Here is a 24,150-nt window from a genome sequence, read left to right as displayed (position 1 = left end):
CACATGTAACTCCAGCGTGCATCAGCACACGGAGCCGCCGCTGGATTTTGTGCCGGAAAAGTAAAGCAAGAGCATCTGTGGGAATGTCCATGGGTAACGAGGACGTTGGGCTTGGCTCCATGGATCTGGCAGAGGCCCGGCACAGGGGCAGGATGCCTGATTGTTCCCAGCTCTGCCACCACCCTGCTGGGTGACCAGGGGCTGGTGGCTTCCCATCCTTGCCTCTGCTTCCCATCCTCGCCTCCGCTTACCATCCTCGCCTCTGCCTCCCCAGTTGCCCAATGTGTGCCCACCCAGCAGAGCTGGGCTGTGTGCGGCTCCTGGGCACCGAAAGGGCTGCAGGACTCAGCCCGGGGGGGTTTACAGGCTATTCTCCTGCAGCCAGTCCTTCACGGCACCTTCAGACCATCTCTGTGCCCTGCAGGGGATCTCCCACCGCATTCAAAGTGAATAACAGACGGACACTGCCCATGGCAGGACAAACAGCCAGGCTTTCTTGAGGTGCCAAAGCAGGCTTCCAAAACACCACTTCTGATGTCTTCTCTCTGGCACTTAAATGAGACTTTTCCTCCCACTCCCAGACAGGAGAGCTCAGTGCCCTCCTCCCTTCCCAGGGAGCCGACCCGACTGGGGAAAGGAAGGGAGAGTCCCAGGCGTTTCATCAAGGCAGGGGAAGTAACGTGGCCCAGTATCTTTGTCCCAGTTTTACAGCTGGAAAAGCTGAAGCACAGAGATGCTGGGTCTCGCACAGCCCTGACCCCCATCCCTGCTGCTCTAGAGCCTCGACCCGAGCCCCCACGGTGCTGGAGACCCCGACTGCACCTTCCAGCCCAGGGCTGTCACCAGGGAAAGCATCCTCTCCCCTTGCCCATCCCTGCCATGGGCCGGAACCATAGGCCCGGCTCTCTACCTGCACAGCCGCTGCTGCCACGGGCAGGGGGAGGCAGAGCCGGCCCCGGAGAGATCCTGCGGGGAAGTGCTGGCCAGCGGGTCAACTGGCTGTTTAGAAAACTCTGGGAAAATATGTTTATGCCATGAATCAGAGCAGCTCCTTTGGCTGTTGCCACAGAATAAACAATGGATATTTAAAAATACTTCTTTATACATAGAGAGAAAGTCAGGATGGATTAGGGAAGATCCCTACTTGGGGAGAGATGGGATGCAGGGAACAAGCAGTGCAGCTCTCCTTGCTGGATAGCACATGGAGTTCCTGCTGCCCACAGATGTGTTTGGAGAGAGGAAAGAGATGCCTGAGCTGGTCCCAGACACATCTGAGGGGGCACAGGGTCTGCCTGGCCATGGAGGTGGAGGTGTGAGGCAGCTCAAGTAGCAGCTATGGAGCCCTTTGCAGCGGGTGTTTAGCAGCTCCTGGAGGATGCCTCATCATGGGGCATTTTCCCCTGCAAACAGAGCCTAGCACCAGAGTAAGATGCCTGCAAGGTCCTGGATTCCTCCCAAGGCAATGCTGAGGGCGAGGGGCTGCATACCATCCTGCAGCAACAGGCTCCCCCGTGCCCACCTATGCCCAGCACTGCTGTGGCAGTGAGTAGGAGCCATCCCTTAGACCAGGGGAGGATGGAGCAGGGGCTTCCTCTGTGCCAGTGTTTCTCCTGCAAGGAGCTCAAACACCCTTTTGTAGATTCCTGGCGAAATAACTTGGGGTCATTTAGAGACAGCTGGACACAAGCCCACCTTTCTCCAGCTGGTGCACGAGCATAGCCCCCCATGCAGGGTCAGAACAACCTGCTTTGGCTGGCACTGGCATCCTGAGCCTATGTAAGGTGTAAATCACCCTCCCCAATCTTAAAGTTTTTGCATGCTGGCACTCCAGCTTAAGTGGATGTAAAGTCCCTGCACTGTTTAATCCCTGTCCCACAGCCTTATCCACCCCAACCAGGCTGCATGCACACAACCACCCTCATTAAGTGTTTCAGGTTCACACATACAGTTCCAGTTCTATTAATCACCCTCACCGAGGGTGTGGGTGAGGCATGATCCGAGACATGTAAAGCAGATAAATCAGCGCCTGGCATTTAGCAGATAGAGGGGAGCTTGTGATGGCTGCAGGAGCTTGGCAAATCCAAGGTCTGGCTCCAGCCCGCTCAGGGGAAGGGCAATGCACCCCGAGTGATGACGTGCTGGTGTCGGTCACACTGTCCGGGTGCAGCCTGCCTCGGAACTGCAGAGAGAGCCAGAGCTGCGGTGCTGACCCTCTCACCTGCAAACCGGAGAGCCGGACCTTGACCAAACCCAAGGTACCCCAGCGTGCCTGTGCAGATGTGCACTGGGACAACACTGTTCAAAGAAGGACGGATTAGTTCTGCCTGCCCAAGAGACAAACCCAGCCTGGGCAAGCGGTGCACGAGCCTGTGTATGGGCAGCTGGCAGGGAGGAGGGCACCGGCTATCAGATCCCTGCCCAAGCTCCCATGACCTGCCACCTCAGATATTAAGCACAGTTTTAATCCTCTATCCCTTATGTTCAATTCATAATTGCATCTGTGAGCTCACCAAAGCTGGCTGGGCCCCAAGAGGGCAGGCAGGCACCGAGGAGGGGCTGAGGCTCGATGCGAGGAGAGGAGAGACCGGGCAGTGACGGGCAAGCGCCAGCTTTGCCTCCCAGCATCATTAAACACAACACATTCAGATTCTGCCAAGGCTGAGCCAGGCTGATGCCACACTAGGATAAAACAAAAGCTTTTTATAGCTGGGAACTCTTGCTCTCTCCCCTGGCATGCTGTTTGCATACTTGCCATTACAGAACAAGTGATAAAAAACCAGCACACGGCAGGAGTCACAGCAGCATTGCTGCTCACTGCCATCACCGCTGCAGGCACACCGACGGCAGGGACATGGGCATTCCTCTCTCCCAGGGGCCTCACTGCTCTCGCCTTTGGTTCAGCCTTCCTCAGCTTCCCCATTGCAGCAGAAGGTCAGAAAGCAAACCCAGTGCAGCAAGTGTTTGTACTGAAACCATCAACAGACCATTTGACGGGTTTTACCTGTCCATCCCCAGCCCTTCCCTGGAACGCAGGTGCAGGGAACGGAGCAGGGGAGAGGCACTACTGCAGCCAGAGAGATGCAGCTCAGCTTTGCATCAGTAAGAGACCGTGCCAGAGCCCCTCTTGAGCCAGGCTTGTGTTGCAAAGCATTGCCTGTGCATGGAATTCAGAGCCAGAGCTGTGCTGGCGCAAGTCCCCAGCCCAGAGCAAAGGGCAAGGGCAGCTGGAGGGGTTCACCACCACAGCCTGGGAGAGCCGCAAGTCCCAGCACCTCTGGGATGGGCACCACACCTCTACAGCCTCGTCAGCACTCATTCCCCCACCAGGTTTCCAAAAAGCATTTTGCCAAGAAACCACACACACTCTAGGAACATGACAGCACCCTTCCTCCTGGCTCACATGCCCCAGCCTAGCCAGAGCAGCCTGAGCGACCACTAAAGCCCTCAAGAACTTTGAGATATGATTTACTTATGCAAACCCTCTGGGGAAGCACCCAGGCAGGTATAGGGCAGCAGGCTCAGGCTCTGCAGGCAGGACTAACACCGCTGCGAACTTTCCCTGCACAGCATAGAAGTCCCACCAGCCCAGGACCCCGCAGCTTCCCCACATCCCCATCAGCACAAGGGCTCTGAGCAAGCCCTGCCCAGAGACCCCACAGACCCACATCACCCTGCAATGCTACGTGGGGCTGATGAGACATCCCCTCTGCAGCAAACCCACCCGGGCTCAGAACCATCCACAACACAAAGCCACACACCATACCAGTACCTGCACCAGTACCCACCATACTGCTGGCTGCCACCAAGGTCCCACCACCTCCCCAGCCTCTTTTTTCCCTCCCTCCCTAAGCCCTAAATGCCTCCCAAGTGGAGGGGGCTGCATTCCAGTTCAGCATTAACCCCCTCTTGCTGGGCGGGCTGGCACAGCCAAGGGGTGACATGGGGCTGTCCTGGCTGCAGGGAAGACCCTGCCCACCCACCCAGGGCCACGGGGGACACTTGGGGACAGCACAGGAGGTCGGTGAGGACCATGTGATGCTCTACCCTCTGCTTAAGCAAGAGCTGCTCAAGGAGCATCATTTTACCCCAAATCCCCTTGGCCGCCCGGTGCGGCACGGGGCGGGAGCCTGGGATTCGGCGGGGTGGGCACGGGGCCAGGCCAGGCACTGGGCTTTTGGCAATGGGTCCTGCTCTGCCTTTAATGTCCACAGCGGTAATTAGTCTGGGGTTCTCCACACTGAGACTTTAGGAATAGTTTCCATATCAGATTCACAAATCTTGCTTTGAAGTTGTTTGGGATTATCTGTCATCATGTTTCCTTGTCAGCACATAAACACGCTGTGATGAAGCTTTAACCCGCTGGGTACTGCCTGTCCCAGGAAGGCTGGAGGAAGCTCTACATAAACTCTCGGCTCTATATAAACTCTCCTCCCCTGGTAAATGCAACCGCAGCTCTGAGAGCCATAGCATCGTGTCAGCTGGGGCTCAGGCACAGGCAGTGGCAGGAAGGCAAAAATTCTCTGTGTCAGAACAATAAAAAAAAAAAATATGTGCAGGGCAGCATATATATCACCTTTACGGGGGTTTAAGCAAGGTTCGTGCTTTGCATCTGGGGCAGCTTATAACCCATCACATGTCTCATAACTCATTTGACCTGGCTGCCACCCTAGCACAGTCTCCCCGGCAGCCCACGGCAGAGCACGGGGGTAATCCTGGTCCCCCGGCCGGCACACGCGCCCCAGCACTGCCGTCCCGGCTCGGGGCAAGCCCTGCTTCCCGCAGCAGTGGGCACGGGAGCATCCCGGCAGGCTCCGAGCTCCTACGTATTTGGGAGGGCGAGCAGCCATCTCACACGCTCACATCCTGTTTTCCAAGCGAAGCTCCTGGGAGCAAATGCATCGATAATGATGAAAGAGGCAGAGTGTACCCTGGGTACCGAGAAGGTCAAAGCCCGCTGCTGGCTGCCTGCGCAGGCAGGGCTGAGGTCACTCGATTTGCTGTTTATTAGCCCGTTCCCACAGTGTTTTGCCCTACGGACATACGGTTTTGGTGGAGGGAGCCGTGGTGCCCTCCGGGGCGAAGGATGGGGCCGGGCAGGGCTGGTGGGATCCCTTCTCCTCGCCTGGGGCACCCCGGCGTGGCTTTTGGGGGGACAGACAGGGCTGGAAGGGTGGGAAACCTCATGTGGTGAACGCAGCTTGTGACCCCCTGCAGTGGTGAGCAGCATCGTTGCCCACCGGAGAGGAGATGGAGGCACGGATCTCACTGCTGAGGCCGATCGTGTCCTGCCCAGAGCGGGCAGCCCCGAGGCCGGGCACGGCCGCTCGCCGTCCTGGGGCTGCGGCTCTTCCCGAGGCTACGGCAGCGTTGTGAGAATTAGGGAAAGGGGCATCAAGATCCTGAAACCCAGCCAGTGTCAAAGGCTACACTAAAGCAATCTCAGGTCCTTCTCCTGCCCCCCAAATCCCTGTGCAATTATGTTTTTAGATTTAAAAAAAAAAAAATCATAATAAAGTTGTTTTCTTTCCCATGTTGCTGTGAGGAAAGCCTGCAGCAAGAGCAATGCCTGCAGGCAGTTATTCCCAATTTCTGACATTTTTAACACACCTCGCAGCAGGACTTCGTTTCCGACATTTCCCATCTCCCTCCAGCCGCAGGTACCCGGAGAAGTGAGAGTCCTTGTGCTGCTGCCGGGATCTGCAAAGGTTTTACAGAAGTTTTCACAACTCATACTCCATCGTTTCTGGTTTTCCTGCAGCTATTGCTAAAGAAAAATGGGGTGGGAGGGAAGGAGGGAGAAGTTTGCAATAACATTGGTACTGATTTCACAAAAAGTGTGGAAACTGTCGTGAAAAAACGTCAGCAACAAAAATAATATCTGAGAGTAGCTGTGCTTTCAGGCAGAGATTTCCGAGGAAGAGAGGAGCATCCCGACGGTGGTTTTCCCCAGCTCTGCCCCTGGCCGCAGGGCAGGAGGGTGAGGGTGCGGCCCCGCTTTGGGGAGAGAAGCGTGTTTTGGGCGAAGCCGGGCAGGGAGGGAGGCCTCCTGCGGGGAGGGAGCGAGCGTCAGCAGCCCCGAACGGAGCTGCCTGCCAGCCCGGCCACGGCCACAGGACACCGGCCAAACCGACACGTGCCACCTCGGTGTCAGACCCCCGGTGCTGCCCACGGCTGACTCCCGCAGAGCATCCCTCTGCCCCTCCTTTGCCCCCTTCCCTGCCCCGGCACTATCCGCTGAAGCCCCCAGCTGTACCCCCACCGCCTAACAGCATTCCTGCTTCCCAGCACCCCGGTCCCCTCCTGGGCCTGACCCTGCACCCATCGTGCCCATGCAAGGGCTGGCCTCTGCTTGCGCAGCCCCTGGGCTGTGTTTGCTTCCAGCCCGTGATGTTTGCAGGGTGGAAAAACAACAACAACAACAACAACAAGGAGAAGGAGGTCAGGCGCTTCCCCTGCAGCTCTGGCCATGGCCGCCGCGGTGGCTCCCATGCCATGGTGGTTATTTTTAACCCATGCATTCCTCCTGCCTCCCTGGCACGTCTCAGAAACCTCCTTCTTGAGGGAAGCAAATGGGGAAAAGGTTCCTCCCCTCAGACTGCATCCCGAAGCTCAAGTCCAGGTGCTGGGAGAAGCGGCTACCCCCACACCTTGTCCCAGCACCCAGCCCACCGGGATGGAGAACCCCGGGGCGGCGAGGGGGTCCGGGTCCCTCTGCCCCCCAGGCAGGTGAAACTCCCTCCCCTGGACTGGGAGCTGAGCAAGATTTCACAGCTCCAGGTGCCCTCATCGCTGCCCAGAGCCACCTTTCACAGCCCATCTCTCTCCCAGCCCGGCTCCAGCACCCACAGCACCTTCAGCCCAGCCGTTTCTCTTGGCATGCCACGCAGGTGGGTGTTTCCATCGGCACATAGTTCACATCACACTCAGAGCTCAGCTTTTATGCTTAAGCAATAAGCACTGCAAACAGCTTGTTGTTCGGTCACTCCCGCGTGCCTTAGATGGGGAGAGACGAGAAGATGAATGAGGAGGTTCTGTGGCTGCCGCGAAAGCAGTGGGGGATGCGGTGGGAGCCAGGAGGAGGAGGAGGAGACAGAAGCTAAGCCAGTTTCCAAACCTTGAAGACAGAACCCGCACTGGCAGCTCAGCCTCACCTCCTGCAGCAGACCTGCCTGAGCATCCCGGTTCACATGGGATTCGGCACAGCCGCGGGGCGGCCGGGCTGCCGAGGGCACATTACTCCCAGTGCAGGCAGGGAATGAAAACCTTTCCCTGTCCAGGCATTTCTGTGGATACGAAGGGCAGCGGTGGCTTGCCCGGGCAGGGCAGGGTGTTGTAAGAACGGGGAGCTTGCCAGGAGGAGCTGCCAGGCTGGCAGAGGGACCGAGCCCCTCCGAGGTCAGGAAAGGTCCAGTGAATATTTTTTTCCCAACTGGCACATGGGCCTTTTGGCTCCCAGAAGTGACTTGAAGCGTGAGCAAGGGCAGTGAGAGGGCTCCGGGTGCTGGGACCCCAGGGCCGGGGTGGCTGCGCAGGGACCTGTGTCCTCTCCATAGCCTGCCCAACCACACTGCCTCTTGCCTGCTTCTGCCCCAGGGAAGAGCACAGGATCCGTACCGAAGGGCAGGCAGATTGCTCAGGAATACTTTCCGTCTCCAGGCCAGCTTCCAGCCCCATCTACGGAGCAGGCTGGAGCCAAACGGCACATGGCAGAGGGATGCCGGGTGCCGTGCAAAGGGCACAGATGTGAGCTCGCGGCCGATGGGCAAAGGCTTCCCTCCCAACCCAGAGATGCATCCCAGGAGTCTGACTCAGTGCCATCTGCTCTCCCTGCTCTGTTTTTCCCTTGCAGTCATTTCTGCCAGTCTTTCCCCCCACAAGCAGCTGGAGAGCCCCAGTTCCCAGTGCCGGAGAGTCCCTGCAGCCCCTTGGTCTGGGGCAGAGCTTGGTGTGGGTGTGAGCAGAACCGTGCCTTGTGCGAGAAACTGGTGGCAAGCGTGCCCATGCTGTGCCAGCCCGCAGAGACGTCCCCACCTCTGCCAAATTTCCTTTGCAAAAGCATGAACCGGGGTGCTGCGACATGTCCCACGGGTGCGTTTTGGGGTGCTGAACACCCCCAGCAAGTGCCAGTCCTGACCCGTGCCCAGGGGACAGGGACACTGGGGGCCACGGTCCTGCCGAGCTCTGGTGAGGGTTTTCCTGCCCGAGCGCTGCGGTCAGGGCGGAGGGCAGGATGGATTTGTTTACCAGGGGCAACTTTTATCTGCACAAACAGCCCTTGGGCGGGCAAAGTGGATATGGGTTTGTCGTTATCTCCGCTGGCAATCGGAGGGGAATGTAAACACGGATGGGGTGGAAATGCCGAGGCACAGGGACATCCTCGTCGGGGGGTCGCTGGGGCCGTGGGCAGCAGCACCCAGGGACCCACCGTCACCCTGCGTGGGGCTGGAGCTGGGTTTCCCAGCCACAGGAGAGACGGGGTGCAGTGTTGGGCTGGAGACGAGTCCTCCTGCATGGGAGCCATGCAGATGGGGAGATGATGGATGGGGCGAGATGAAAGCCGCCAGTCCCCGCTGCCCACCATGCAGAAGTTTATCCTCCCCTCAGTTTATTTTCTTCCTGTCTGCAGCAAACCCTCCTGTAATCAGCAGCCTGGTTAGTATTGGTGGAAGTGCCACCGGTGATAGCCCGGGGATGGGCAGGAACTGCCCCTCGCTGCCCGTCCCGGGAGGCTGCTCTCACGCCAGGGCAGCGGAGAAGGGGGCTGCTCACCTCGGCAGCCCCCAGTCGTCGCGCGTGCAATGTGAACTTGAGTATTTCATGACTTATAAGACAGATTTCCCTTCCCGGGAGCTGCTAGGGGAACAAGTGTTTTACAAAAAGCCACCCCTGCTCAGCTAAAAGTGATTTAAACCAGGTCAGTAGCAAAGACACTGCAATTGCTGGTGAGTGGGGGAAGAGACAGACACCTATGAGAAGCACTTCTGTTCTGATTTAGAAGGCAATAAGGCGATAACCTTGTATCACATGAGGATGACAAAGCTGCCCAGGGAAAGAGCAGATAAAATGCCCTAGACATGAATATACTGTAACCAGCAAGTGCTGGTAGCATGGGCAGGCAAACACCAGGACCCGATGCCTCTTCCCTGCCTGCCAGCACAGAGCGGGCAGCACCAGGGCAGCAGGAGCTGGAGTCCGGCGGCATCTCACAAACCCCCCGGCCAGGAGCATCCCTAATCCCCAGCATGCTGCTGGGAGCACCAAGCTCCGACAGGCGCTGGGACAGTCATGCTGTGGCAGGGCTGGGCTCCCCACGTCCCCCTTCGTCTCTTTTCTTGGTGGTTGTCGGTGCCATCCCCATGCACAGAACCGCAGAGAAATGCCGGACATCCCAGCGAGAGGCAGCACAGGGGTCCTGCCTCCCCCCGGGAGACATCACCGATTTATTGCCTGGGGCTGGTTGTTCCCTGGCCCTGGGTCCAGGTGGTTTCCCCTTTCTTTCTTCTTGCTTTTTTTTTTCATCTCCAGCCTGTGTGGGAAATGGGAGACACAGACAGATGAGGAGGAAAGGCTATTGTTAGGGCTCTGAGCTGTGCATCCCGGACCAACTTGCTTGGTGCCAGCTATTTTCTGGGGAGGTCTCTCCAGCGGGGAAGATGGTATCAGCAGAGTCCAGGAAGGACATCGCTGCCAGCCCGGGAGAGCAGCGTGTTCTCTACAATGGGCTGGAACTCTGCAGAGTTCACCAAAGGCAGCAAGAGATGCGCATCTGCATCCTTGGTCCAGGATGGGGACTGGACATCTTGTGCTGCCCAGCTCTGCTGCAGCCTTTTGGGGTCTCCTGGGCACCCCAAGTGCCGTGTGGGAGCCCCCCACCCCTCCATGGGGACGTGCCTGAAGGTCTCAGGGCGTGGAGAAGCCATCTCTGCAGGACAGAAAGCGTCCGGTCTCCTGAAGGGGCATCTCCAGAAAGGGCATTTTGTGGGGATTTTGACCCCCCTGGAGGGTTCTCCCCCCACTTACTGTTGCAGTCAGTCCTTGCCCACTCCCTGACCTGCTGCAGACACCCAGGGCAGATGCCCCGATGAAGCGGGGGCTCATGGCCCCCTGCTCCGTCCCAGCCAGGATGTGCCCTTAAACCCTGACCTCCCCCCCGGCTCCTTGACCCCGTAATGGTCCATTCTCTGGGAGGAGGAGGAGGAAATAGCAGTGGACCTTGTTATTTGGTGGCGGGATGCCTTGCTGGGTTGGGGGTCACTGCTGATGTCATTCGGCACGGCCGGATATGTTATTTTCCTGCCCCAGCACCCGGTAATCGATTCAGCAGCTGGCACAGGGTGAGGGCTGCCTGCCCGGGGTCCTTGGGGGGCACCGCAGCCTGCCTGGGGTCCCGAGGGTCCTTGGGGAGCACCGCAGACTGCCCAGGGTCCCAGGGGTCCTTGGGGGGCACCACAGCCAGTCTGGGGTCTCGGGGGTCCTTGGGGTGCACCGCAGCCTGTCTGGGGTCCCGGAGATCCTTGGGGGACACTGCAGCCTGCTCGGGGTCCCGGGGCTCCTTGGGGAGCAGAGCCCTTGAAGCACCCCTCTCCATACCCCAACCTGGCAGGAGACCACTGCCCTGGCCACACAAATGCTGCCCAGGAGAAAGGGCTCAGAGCCCCCCTGGGGACCCCGCAGCACCCCAGGGCCGGACCATGGCTCCGCAGGGATGAGGTTTCATCCCACAGGGATGGGGCAGTGGTCGGGGAGCTGCAGGAGCTGGCTCAGCCCTGGCTGGCCGGGGGCTGCCCCAGCCAGGCATGGACCAAAGCAGGCAGGGAAGGATGGAGGGCAGCGAGGTGCTGCCCGTTTGGCCGTGCCCGGCTGCAGGCCCTGGGCCAGGGTCCGGTGCGGCGTGCGGCAGCCGAGCTCCATCCGTTGGAGCCGGGGTGCTGGAGGGGTTTGGGCAGGAGAGGGGCTGGCTGTGTCCCACCACCGCCTGGGCCAGGAGAGCAGCCCCAGGCCCCTTTCCAGGGATGATTGCTTATTGCCACAGTCCCGGCCACCACCATGGCTCTCCAACTCAGGCGAAAACGCTGGTGAAACGCTGCTGGCATCCATGCTGGCTCCCTGCTTCCCTGCCATCGGCAGATGTCAGCACTGGAGCAGTGTCCCTGTATGGGTCAGCGGAGCTCTGCGGTCACTGCTGGGGGAGCAAAGAAGAACTGAAGGGCTTTTTTCCAGCAGGTAACACAGCTTGCGGTGGGAGAACAAGGAGCAGAGGCAGGGTCAGGCCCTCGGCTTATAAACGGTGAGGGGTTGGCATTGGCTGCCTTGGGTGCAAAGCCCCGGGCTGGGATAGCGGGGGCACTGGTGAGGGTCTGCCTCCTTCCCGGCCATGCCACCCTTCTGACAAGCTCAGGGAGCCCCTCTCCCTCTGTCTGGCAGGCAGGGCTGAGATGCCAGCACTCATCACACTTGTGAGCAGGGTGGTCCTGCTCGGGGGGGGGGCCAGGCTCTGCCCTGCCCAGGGTTGCTCAGAGAGGCTTTGTGCCAGGGCTTCATCCCTGGGCACCCCAGCTCTGCCCCCCTGCCCAGCCTGGGGGGTCCCACACAGCGAGTCCAACCCACCCTGCTCTCCTTCTGCACTTCAGCTTCTCTTTAAATATTTTATTTAACAAAGTTTTAAGAAAAAAAAAACTTTTTTTTTTTCACTGCCCGGAGGCTTGGGCAGCCCAGCCGCAGTCTTGCTCAGGGTGGGTCCCAGCACCCCTCGGGGGCACGGCGTGGGGGGTGCCGGCCACATGTGCAGGCACTGGGTGCCCCCCCCCGGCCCCTCCCGCGTTTTCTCCCTGCCCCCCGCCCCGGAGGCGGCAGAGCCATTTGGGATGGGGGGCTGCCACCCAGGCGGGCAGACATCTGTCCCCGCAGGGTTCACACGGGGACCACCCGGGACCTCCCACAGAGGCCACCCCAGCTGCACGCCCCCCGTGGGGCAGGCGGGGGTCACTAAGCGGGGGGGGCACTCCCGGGGGACGACGACAGGGGGGCTAGGACCCCCGTCAGGAGCAGGCAGGGGGTAGCGCTGTCAGCATCCCCCTGCGGACCCCGTGGGGTCACTGCATGGCGCTGGGTGCACGGCACGGCGGGGGGGGGCACAGGCGCTGGAGGGGGGGGGAGGATCGGGGGGGCACAGGGACCCGCCGTTGCGCCCGGGCGCGCCCCGCCCCCTGCCCCGCCCCACCCAAGCCCTGCCCCTTCAAGCCCCGCCCACGCTCAGCCCAAACCCCGCCCTCGTCCCCGCCCCCTACCCCGCCCTTCACTCTATTTCCCGTCGCGCCCCACGGCGGAAGGGGCGTGTCCGGGGGCGGAAGCGGCGGGCAGGGCGGGCAGGGCGGCGGCAGCAGCAGCAGCAGTAGCAGCGCCCCGGTCCCGGCGCCATGTCGGGCCGCTGCTGTCAGGGGCAGACGCCGAGTCGCGATATCCCGGGCCCCGGCAAGTGCCTCGCCCTGCCCGACGGTGCCCCGCTGCCGCCCGGTGACTACAGCACCACGCCGGGGGGCACCGTCTTCGGGACCACGCCGGGCGGTGAGCGGCGGGCCGGGGCCAGGCCTCTCCCCACGGGGGGGGGGGGAGGGGGATGCTCGAGTGGGAGCCCTTCGGGTGTGGCCCCGGTTTTGTGGTGGGAACCGGACGGGCCCTTGTTCGGGGGAGGGAGGGGGGGCTCTTGCCCCGGTGCGGGGTTACCGGAGGGAGGCCCTTGTGTTGGCACGGCGGCGTGTGGGGAGCTGGGGGGGTCCTGTTCCGGTGCGGGGGGGCTCTCGGTTTGACCGAGGGATCGTGCAGGGAAGCGGGGGGGCTCTCATTTTGTCCGGAGGTCTGCTGGGAGCGGCGCGGGGGAGGCCTTGCTTTGCCCGGGGGCTTGGGGGGGCTCTTACTCAGATGGGGACATGGGGGGGTGGCTCCCACGTTGACTAAGTGTTTGGGGGGTTAGGCTTTTGCTCTGATTGGGGAGTATACGGGGGGGGGGCTCTTCTGCAGGTGGTGTGGGGGGGGAAGGACCCCCATTTGGGCAGCAGCAGTTGCGTGGGCATTCTCACTCCAGGGCTGACGTGGAGCTGGGGGCTCTCATCTTGTGGGGGTGACCTGGGAGCCCCATGTGTTGGCTGGGGGTGGGTTTCCTCTCCCAGGGCCAGGCTTTTCCCTGGGAGCTTGGCCACTGCTGCACTGTGAGGGAAAATAAAGGAGCTGGGGAGCTTCCACCTTCCCAAGAGCGTGCTGGAGCTGGTGCAGCGAAACAGCATCTGCCTGGGTGCCTGTGCTGAAAAACAAGGCTGCGGTGTGTGCTCCTGGGTAGCCTTGCAGGGAGCAAACCCATCCTCTGATTTGGGTTACTTATTAATTCTAATCTCTAATATTTGTTGTTTCCTCTGGCAGTAAGTAAACCCTGGGGCCTTTTTTTTTTTTTCTTGTCCCAAGTTACTCTAATTTCTGACAGTGCCATGCTCCACTACTGCAGAAAGACAGTGGGTTGGTTCCCTCTTTCTTTGCTGCAAGTCTTGTTGTGCAGCCCTGATAGCCATGCTGTGTGTGACTGCCAGGAGTGGTATCTTTCAGGGATTTGATCTTCAAGTAAGAAAAATAAACTGATTGAGGGATTTAACTATGCTTGCTGCCTGCTCGGAGTGGAGGCAGCTAAGGGGGGCTCCAAGTACACAACCTGTAAGCTTAGCATTTATCTTAGCTATGCCTCATGTGTCTTCTGTCTCCACACACTACGGCAGGGACGTAATGTGCAAAGCTCCCTAAAGGGCTTGTCCACCTGAAAGGTTTTGCGTCCGCATCGCTTGCTTGAGTGAGTGTCTGTTTATTTTGAGTAATTTGGCTTTCGAGACAAGTGGCTGCTGTTCCAGGTGATGACACCGGGCACCAGATCAGTTGTGTGTATTTCCAGCTACGGCAGCTGCCTGTGTGCCTGCTGATCAGTGGTTTGAGATAATTTTTTCCATACCTTTAAGAATTTTTTCCCCCATACTGCTACATAAAAGATCAATGTGAGCAGCAGGAATGATGAAACTGTACTTGAAGTTCAGCCAAAAGAACAAACTAAATGGGAGGCAGTGGATGATGTTTTGTTTGTTCCTCAGACCTACTGGTCTCTTTACAGCACAATATTTAAGGGGTTAAAATTCAGAGAGAAGGGGGAAGTCATCATTGCTGACTCACTTGGTTTTTTTGTGTTTGTGCAGAAAAGCTTGGTTGGGGAACTGAAGTTCTTGTGTTATTTTTGCCATATGTTCTCTCTCTTCTGAAAGCAGCAAATAACTGAAGTACTTAAATAGCACTTAGAGTAATTATGCCATGGAAGATAGGAGAATGAGAATGACTTTCTCAGCTATATTCATGTGCTCTGAGTAACAGAATAGAAATGAACAATTAACAGTGTTGTACAGTGTAATGAGCCTTCCAGGATTATCATCTCTCTCTCTGGAGAGTTAATGAATGTCTGGAGTGTGGAGGAGAAACACAAATTGTGTTTATTGTTAGGGTGTGCGCACCTGGCAAAATCCACAGTGCTCTTGTGACTGCGTGGTGCTTTAGTCTGTCCCCAGCTTGTGCTGCTGAGGCTTGGCTGTGGGTGCTGGCTGTTTGCCTTCAGGTGTTGGATTTGGGTGCTGAAAGGAGGAATGATTTAAAACTCCTGAAGGACTGGGGCAGGGTGGGGAGCTGTTAGCCTTGGGTTGTTGGTCTGCCTTTGTGGTCACTATTGGAAAGAATTCCTTGTCCCGTACAGTCTGGAAGAGCTCTCATGAAAACATTATCAATACATTTCACACCAAACTCCCCAGATGAATGCACTGAAGTATCACTTTTTTTAAAGAGTGCTGGGGCCAGGCCACCTTGGACTTGGAGAGCCTCTGTGCTTCCTGGGCTGTGCTCTCTTCATCTGTTTACTGCTAACCCATGTAGCCACTGATTTGGGCAGAATACTTTGCATTACTCCTTTGCATGTAAGCCCTGACTGCTGTAAAAATAAATAATCTTGTGTTTCAGAAGCACTCAGTTTAGGTCCTGTTGTTGAAAATGTTCAGCATATGTAGCCCACTGAAAAAAGTCTGAGATTTCCTGCAAAGCAGTAGGTTAAATCTGAAGAATCAGAAGAAAAGCAAATCAAGTTTGTTGTGTGAAACCTCTGACTAATTTCGGAGAAGAATTGAGGACTGTAATCTCTGAAGTCATCCCTTTGGCTGTAGGCAGCACTGGGCATGTGAGTGATGGAAAAAGGGCTTGGTGCCCGAGCCAGAAACCCACAGCAGCAGTGCCGGGTGACTGAAGGCTTTTGAAAAGATGGTACTGCACAGCTACAGTATGTTAAGTTACGTGCATCTAACAGCCAAGTGTATTGACTTGGAAAGAGCAGGGGAACACTTCCTTTTTCCAGTCGTCAGGCACTTGTAGATCAGCTTTTTCATTACCACCTTTACTCTGGTCTGGCTTTGCTGCTTGTGGTCAAAACCACAAGATTTTCCTCCTCTGCACAATGCTGAGATGAAGTTCTCAGGGTTGGCTGCTTTTGAGTCTCCAGAAGTGTTGAAGTGACACCCTAAAATGCGGTTTGGATAAAAGGGGCCCTTCTGAGGAGGGCAGACAAGTCACATGTTGTGATGCTCTGAAGCGTCCTCCCTCTAATCCCAGTAGTAAGGGAGCAGCACAGGCCACCGTGGGACTGATGTGAGTGAGCAGTGTTTCCCTGTGGTTTCTGGGCCTTGGTTTGATGCCAGCAATTGGAGAAAAGGACGTGATTTTCCTTTTTCAGCTACCTTCACAGATCTCTCTGGGTTCTGTGAACCCCTCTGGAAGGGAAGAAATTCCCTGTCCTCTGCCACCACATGCAGTAGCTGTTTTTCTTACAGCAGTCAGCAGAGGTAAAAAAAAACCCAGTGTGAAGGAGCACAGAAGAGCATGTAAAGGTGATGTGTGACCTTTAAGCATAGTCTGTTCTCAGTATTCCCTTTGTGCCTGTCCTGGCTTCTCGCCCACTTGCCGAGGGCACGCACACACATTGTCTTTAAGTAAAGCCCACGTGCAGTAGTATCTGGGGAGTCCTGCCAGCTCAGACTGTCAGAGCTGAGATGCATGGTGAGCTGCAGTGCTTGTGGTGCTTGCCGTGAGCAAGGCAGAGTGAGTGGTGATCTGCTGGTGCTCGCAGTGCCTGTCGCAGAAGGAGCTGCCTCCAGCGCTGCTGGCTTGGCCACGGAGGTGTTGGCTCTTTCAATGGGGATGGGGTGGCCCTTAGAGCAGCGCAGCTCACAGTGCCTGTGCTCTGTCAGGGCTGGAGCAACAGGGGTGTATTTGGCAGGAAAGGAAAAATGTACTGCACACTTCTTCAAACCTAGTGTTTCATCCCGATGAAAATACTCAAAGTGAACCAACTTCTCATCCAGACTTCCCAAGCTGCACAGCGAGGCACTTGGGTGTTGAAGCCATGGTATAACCAGGGCTTTCAGGGAGCAGAGCAGTCCCCATGGGGTGTAGTCTTTCCTACTAAATACATACTAACCTCCCTTACAACAGGAGGAGAGCTGCTATTAACTCAGCTTTACGTGTTGGAAGGAGCCCATTTATGGCCTTGGGCTGTGCCTGTTGACAGCCCAGGCTGGGTGTCCTTCTCCGGCTGTCTGCAGGGTGTTTGCTTTCATAAGCTCTGGGCATGTGACTGTCAGAGGAACGTGAACCAGGCGTGGAAGCTCTTGTCCGCCTGAACTGTGCTCCTAATACTGGGTACGTGAGCTGCAGTTCTAGGAAGCCCCGTCCTCGCCTCTGTGAACCTCCCAGGAATTTAACAGGAACTCACAGATGAGCTGCCTGCCTTCTCAAATCCAGTGAACTGCTAGAGCACAGTTCTGTGTTGGGTTAGATCTCCTCTTGGATATAGTGAAGCAACTCAAATTCAAAATCTTTTAGTGAAAAGGTTTTCAGTGTTCTGGGAACTCACTAGCAGAACTTTCTTGAAACACGATACCCAGTTACATTATTTTATAGCCATGCTTCAAAATAAAGTGAGTTTAATGTTCCAGGACAGATATTAATGGGAGCTTGTTTGCTTGCACCTATGTACTTTTAGTTAATGCTTTTCAGGGAGTGCACAAGAAGTTGCCTTTCCCTCTTGCTGGAACAGGAGCAGAGCAGTAAGGGCCTGATCCAGAGAGAGGGTTTGCAGTCCTCCTCTTGGGGAAAGAAAAAATTGTTTTCCAGTACTTTATGGGCTAAGGCTGCGGTCTGTTTGGAGGGATCCCTTTTCTGTGTGTGGTTTCTGTGCTTCTTCCAATGCAATTCCTTTATAAGGAACAGGCTGTTCAGTCCAGTGGTATTCCTAGAAATCCATGCCCGGAGCCGAGCTCTATTCCTGCAGAGGCTTGCTGTAATGTGCTGGAGCTGGCTTGTTCCACACAGGGCAGGGAGGGTAGGCTGCGGTCTGGTTAACCATTAAAACAGATGGGCATTAACAGCTCTCTGTATTCAAGCCTTTTGAAAGGTGCCATGTAACTGTGCTGGACAGCCAGCACCTCGTATGCAAAAGCAAATGCCTGTACAGGAATTTCTGCTGGGCAATGGTCAGAGTGACATAAGGAGGCACTGCCTTGTCCTTTTACCTGATGTATACCTGATGCTTGTGTCTACCTACAGTTTTCAGCTCCTGACAACTTACAAAAGCCTGTTATGTTCATGAGCAGAAATTCAATTCAATCTACTCTGGTTTCTGTGGGTGGTGTTGTGACCTTGGGTTAGGTAGAAAGGGCTGGATCTGCTGCATGTGGCACCGGTCCGGGTTTTGGAGTCTTGTTCTTTCTGTGCAGCAGACTGGTAGCATTAGCTATTACTTGGCTACCTGATACTTCATACCTTTTTTTGGCAAATACAGTGTTAATGGTATCTGGCTTTCTTGTAAGGTAGCACAAAATGAACAGAGTAAGTACTAAATAATAGGTAACACTTTAAATATGACTCCTGCTGTTGCTCTACACATCTAGCTGTGAAGATGGCCCAGCTGTATTCATGTGTCAAAATGCTAAAATCTGACGGTGTTTTTGTCTCCCCCCAGGTACCAGGATTATTTATGATCGTAAGTTTTTGATGGAGTGCCGCAATTCTCCAGTTGCCAAAACACCACCTTCTCACCTTCCGGACATTCCAGGAGTTACAAGCCCAAATGTGGAGGAGTTGAAGATTGAGAACAACCATGTCCAAAACTGTGATGAGAAAGTGAGCACAGGTGAGCACAGGCAAAAAACTGGTGAAGTGCACTGCTGGTTCCTAGAAATACCAAAGTTTACACATGGAATGGAGCCAGGAAATCCCTATGAGCTATGGTCAATACTCTGATAACTTCTTGCAAAATTAAAGTGTGCTTGATGTTACTAGGTAATTAGGTTCTCATGGCTATTAGGGTCTGCTGTGGTTCCCAGTAATGTGACTTTTTTCAGTTAGTTAAGTATAATTTACTATAATCACTTAATTCTCATTAATTTAGCATTTGGGAAACTGCTACTGGATTAATAATTCTGTGGTGAGAGAATGGGTGCAGCTGTTGCTGCCTGCCTCTGTACTGGACTGTTTCACAGCTGCTTTGCATTTTTCAAAAAGATCAGCTTACAATTCAGAGTAGGATTTGCTTGGGGTTTTTAATATCAGCCTGACTTGTAAATTCCTTCTGCTCTTTTTTTGACACCGAGGCTTCTGGTATACAAGTGAGCTCAATTATGTAGCTAGGATATAATACCTTCTTTGTATATATCAGTTATCCAGTATTCGTTGTTGTCTTTAGTGGGTTCAGTAGAAGCTTGCAGGAGTGTGTAAGATAGCAAGGTAGAGGTTAGTCCACAGAACAGAGGTTGTTGGCCACTCTGTGCACACAAACACTTAACTAAAGGCACTGTAGTAGCAACATGAGAAAGTATTGCTCTTGAATGTTTTTTTTAAAGTTATGTGAGATCACTTCTTGAAGCAACCTGAAACTACTGAGTACGATTATCTTCTGTCTAAAAATAAAGATCTGAATGCTCATTAGTTGGCTTCCATGCTCAGTCTAAGCAAAATCTTTCCAGAGTCAGTATTGCTTAATGTTTTTCTACACACAGTTGTGACCTTTAGTGGCTCACTGGATTCTCTGGCAAACTGAAATGCAGGCTGCATGCTGGATGCCAGCTTGGGTATGACTCTTCCAAAGAAGCCCTGTCTCAGGAATAGATCATCGCTGCTCATGTTGGCATCCTGTCAAATTGTGTGAGCTGTGGTAACAGCTGTACAGATAATAAGTTGTGAAATATGCTTTTGTGTCTTTGGTAACAGAACCAGTGATTGTCATCAATGCGAAGTCCAAACTGTCATGTTTCTGAAGCACAGCTGATGGTTGTTTCTTCAATAAAATATTTGGTGTCTAATGTGAAACTTTGAGGACTCATTTGTGGTTTTTGTCCCCCTCAACAGGTGAGGAAGAGCAGTTTGACATGGATATCTAAAGCACGTGCCCTGAGAGTGCTTATCCAGTGAAGAACCAGGACCTTGTCTTGAGGATTCCCACCAGCCAGGCTTAAAAGTAGCCCATGCCTTGAGTGCCTTCCTGCTTCCTGGGAAAGGCAGTTTATTCCCTTCTGAGAACAGAGTGCGTCCTGTTAGAAGGACTGAGTCTCAGCCTCTCTGTGTGGGTGCGAATACACAAGCGCAGCCCCTGCTGATGATGGGCCTTGGAGTGCCGGAGGAGACACTCTCAATGATTGTTTTTGTTTCCAGTTTTATGCTTTTGTTAATCATTTTAATACTGTAAAAGTTACAGAAACGCAATATAAGGGAGAAATAAAAATCATTTTGAGTCTCCTGGTACGGAGATTAATGCAATAAATGTGGCTTCTGTCCTTTATTCATTCCAGCAAGAAACTACCAACCTGTTGCAGAAAAAATGATTGGGTGGTCCTGTGTATAGCCTTCAGATAAACACTGTGCTTTTGGGTTTCCCCTGAAAGACAAAGGCTGAGATGCCTTAAGCCCTGTTGGCAAAACATCTGTGTATGTCCCATGTGCAACACCTGGTCACTGCAGGAAGTTTCAATGTGCTCTGAGTGTGCTTCCAGAAATAGCTAGCAAAAACTGTCCACTGTGTGTTTCCAGATGGTTCTTTTGCAAGGTCATGGTGCAGGTGTTTGAGCTCCTTTTCTTACCATCCCTGATGAGGGGCAGGGCTCAGCCAGGCTACAGGTGGAAGTGATTGAAATTGGTTCAATAGGAGCCACCTGTAGCTGAGCACTGCAGAGAGGGTCCCTGAGTCTGAGCTGCCTTCTCCTGTCCTGCCAGGGAAAAAACTGAGCCTCCAGCTCCTGTGCTGCAATCCCCACTTCCCAGAATAGCAGATCTCTTCCAGCATGCAGGTGAGTGCTTAACTATGTGTTCTGCTAGGTTTTTGATCTGTGCTGGAACTTTCATGCTGCTTTACGCTTGTTTCTCCTTTTTGTAACTTGGTGGGCAGGGATTAAGAAAAGAGAGGGTTTAACTGGGAGGTTAGAAATAAGCCTGTTTGGTTTTGAGAGGGGAATTTTCATATGACAAAGTAACTTTACTGTGGGAGTGTTCAACATGGGCTGCCAGGGCAAGTATCTACATTTTTACTCTCAGTGCAGTTTAATAAATGTGTTACACAGCAGTGTTAGAGACTGCTCCATAACTGCTTTGGAGGTGGTGTGGATGGTGGCATCTGGTGGTGATGGTGGTTGAGGCATCTCAAAGAAGGAGAATGCATATTGGGACATGGCCTAAACCTCAGACTTCCTAAAAGACAATGACTGTTCAAATCAGTCTTGGTAGACAGCATTTAAATATCTGCTGATTAAGCTCAATTGTGACATCATGATATGTAAGCCTTTAATAATGAGTAACAGAACAAAGGGAGACAAAGCAATTGCTGCAGATAAACTTGCATTTCTTTAAGATAAGATTAAGTGTTTCTCTGAAACCTTAATGGGAACAGATTCAAATTTATTGCCCTCAGGTGTCACTTTATCAGTCTTGCAACACTGTACCAGTTGCTGGGTTTTGTTATGATGTGCACTTAGAAGGGAGCTGCTGTGGCTGCTGGAATATGTGCTGTGACCTGCAGCTGAGACTGACTTCCTTGCTAAATTAATATTTTCAGGTAGAAATGGCACTACTAGGCTGTTGTATTGCTGACAGCATTGCGCAGCAGTTCAGGTCCTCGGAGCCCTCCTGCTCTGGTTACCACACATCACAGCAACCTACAGCTTTGATTTCTGGGGAAGGCAGCAGAAAATGTGGTTTTAAGAAAACTTACCATATTGACGTTAATTTGTCCAAAGCCACTTACTTTAGGGAAGACTGAAAAAGCTGTGACAGACTTGTGGGGTGTTTGCAATAACAGTCTATGCACTCAGTGCTGAGGCTTGTTTTCCTGCTCTGTCCTAACCAAAATGTTTGTAATTATTGCTTGAGTGTGGCTTTACAACTGGAGGAGTTGTATTGATGTAACCCTTGGCAAATAGGTTTCGCTGGAAAAGGACCTCTATAAACAGGATGGGGTTTTATGCCTCTTAGTCTCCTGAGACACCCTTCCACAACTATAATGCCCACTTTATCTACCTTTAAAATACTGAAAATGATAGAGGTGTCTGTGCAACAGACAGACCCTGCCACATGCTTGTCCTTCTGGCAGCCTGCCTGCGTGGCTTGGATGTACCCAGCCAGGGCGCTGGGCTGGTGCAGGATGGCGGGCAGGGGCCAAGGGCTGCTGTTTGCAAAGCAGCTGTGAGATCTGGCGCTCGCTCTGCGCCTGCTCCCTTTACTGGGCAGTGTCCTGCTGCATTACTGGGGTTGAGATTTCGATGGGGGATGCGGTGCCGGTGACCCTGGCTGACCTGGGTGGCAGAGCTGTCCGGGTGCCCCTGTGGTGGTGCCATCCTGAGCTAAGGGCTGCATGTCCAGGCAGCGTTCTGGGGAGAAACAAGCTGATTTCAGCCTTGCTGCTTTTTTTGCTGTGAGTTTCTGACCCGCAGTGGCCCAGACGTGAACGGGAGCCTCATGGTGTCAGGGTTTTATGTCGGTACAAAAGCGGCTGCCTGGCTTTTTGGGTGTGAGTGTCAGCTATTGCAAGTACTGCTTTTAAATCCTGTTCCCTCCCACCCCTGTACTAGAGGGTAACAAGTGCTGTGAGTGTTAAGTATTTAGTCCATGCCCTCGACAGCTTTGCATTGGTATCTGCATGCTTATGTAGATCTGGGGGGAGCATCAAAGCGCCAGGTGCCTCCAAAAGCAATTCATAGCCGATAATTCGGAGGGATGGAGAGCACCCTGCAAAGCACCCGGCCAGGTGCGAGAGGGGGTCCGGGAGGGTCAGGGCTCCTGCTGGCTTCTCAGCGCAGGGCCCTGGGGCCATGGGCACATCAGTGCAGTCACTGGGGGCAGAGCAAGTTGCTACCAAAGCTGTGAACCCGTAATGCGGTGATGTGGTGCTTGTGTGCATCTGCTCTGGTGCAATTTGTCCCAAGCTCATGCCCGGAACTTCTCCACCAACGGTGGCGTGGGACTGTGCGGTCTCAGCGTCCCCTGGTCCGGTACTTTGCAGTTCACCTCCTTCCCTTACACCTCCAGCCAGTGCCGCATCCTTCTGCCGGGCATTTTTGGATCCACCTCCTGTACGCATTCATGTTGCTAGCGCTCCAAGCTCACCTAAGCCATGTAAGGAGCAGATCAGCGTTTCCACGGCAGATCCCTGCTTGAGTGGGGTTTGTTCCTCACCCAGCATTTGCACTAAAAGGCTGAGGAACTGCTTTTGCCATGGGCTGAGCCCCCAGGCGAGCGCAGGCTGCTGCTTGGCTGCCCTTGCACGCACGGCAGGAGGGGAAGCAGCTGTGGGTGGCTGCCTCGCACAGCTGGGATGCTCCAGGGAGGTCCGAGGGACAAGTGTTGGCTTTGTCATTGCATTTTCCATCCCTGCCCCTTTTTGTCTCGAGCAGGGCAGAGCAGCGCGCCCAGCGTGCCTGCGTCCTGCTCCGCATCCCGGTCACGGGACGAACAATACTCGCCTGACCCAGCTAGTGCCTTAATCCACCATTTGTACAAATATTACCCTGGGCCTTTGATAAGCCCTTTGGTCTGTTTGTTCTCACTCGCTCTTCCCTCATGCGTCCAAAGTAAACCGTGCCTATCTTCCCTCCCTGACCATGTGCTGTTCCTCCCGAGGCGCGGGCAGGTGGTGGCTGTGACTTGCTGCCGTTGCTGGCAGCAGACGCTGCTCTTGCTCGTGTTCTGAGGAGAGTGTGTGGGCTGCAAGGGTCTGGCCCTGCGCATGGTGAGGGAAGCTGGGAGGCAGGCAGGGTCGCAGGTCCCCATCCTGATCCCAGCCAGGCTGCAGCTGCCCCGTGCTCTAGTGCTCCCCAAGCAGTCGCTGCCTTGCATCCAAGTCTTGCAGCATTGGTAGGCAGCACTCCCGTAAAACCCCGGGCACTTTCCCTGCTGGAAAACCTTCCCTGCATCGGGAAGGCTCCATCTTTCCTATGCCAATGTGTAAGCATGCTAAAGCCCTTTCAAAAGCAGAGACCCTGCCAGTTCCCCGGCATCTCTGGGAGGGCAACGAGATGCTCCACTGCCCGAGCGCTCGCGGCAGGGTTTCTGCTCTGCAGCAAAACTCCCACTGAGAAACTGGTGCAAAAACTGATAGCTTCTGCCCAGGCAAGGCTCACAGGAGCATCTCTGAGTACAAGAGTAGGGTCTGGCCGCGCGTGCCAGCCAGACTGTTCCCTGGCTGTGCAGCGGGAGTTGGACAAAAGCCTCTGTGTCCCATTCCTGCTGTCCCACTGCCTGTGCAGCGTCTCTGGCCCTGGGATGCTGAAGGGTCCTGCCGGTCGCTGGAAGGGTGCCAAGCGCTGGGCCTGGGGATGCCTGCAGGAGGGCAGCCCGTGCCGGGCAGGACCCCCATGGCAAGGCTGGAGCTGTCCCCCTGCTTTATTGTCCTGCGTGTCTGGGCTCCCTCTGTCACGCAGCTGGTGTGTATTGGGGCAGGAGAAGAGCCAGGCAGCAGAGCTCACTCTGCTCAGAGATTAGGTGTCCGCTCACAGGCCAAGCCTTGCAAAGCCAGGCTTGCTAGCAGATACCTTGCCTAAGCACGGCGGT

At 55.0% G+C, this 24,150-nt stretch overlaps 1 protein-coding gene across 1 annotated transcript; it reads left to right on the top strand.

The window, feature by feature from the left end:
• Positions 1–12,323: 12,323 nt before the first annotated feature.
• Positions 12,324–19,876, top strand: EIF4EBP1 (eukaryotic translation initiation factor 4E binding protein 1). Its single transcript, XM_052806394.1, has 3 exons — positions 12,324–12,564; positions 18,080–18,250; positions 19,465–19,876. The coding sequence occupies exons 1-3, from the start codon at positions 12,417–12,419 to the stop codon at positions 19,494–19,496; spliced, it is 351 nt and encodes a 116-aa protein (XP_052662354.1). The 5' UTR covers positions 12,324–12,416; the 3' UTR covers positions 19,497–19,876.
• The last annotated feature ends 4,274 nt before the right edge of the window (positions 19,877–24,150 follow it).

The sequence above is a fragment of the Harpia harpyja genome, chromosome 13 (genome assembly GCF_026419915.1).
Source record: "Harpia harpyja isolate bHarHar1 chromosome 13, bHarHar1 primary haplotype, whole genome shotgun sequence".
Taxonomy (NCBI): Eukaryota; Metazoa; Chordata; class Aves; order Accipitriformes; family Accipitridae; genus Harpia; species Harpia harpyja.
The sequence above is the reverse complement of the archived record's forward strand: the minus strand, read 5'-3'. Positions and strand labels throughout refer to the sequence as shown.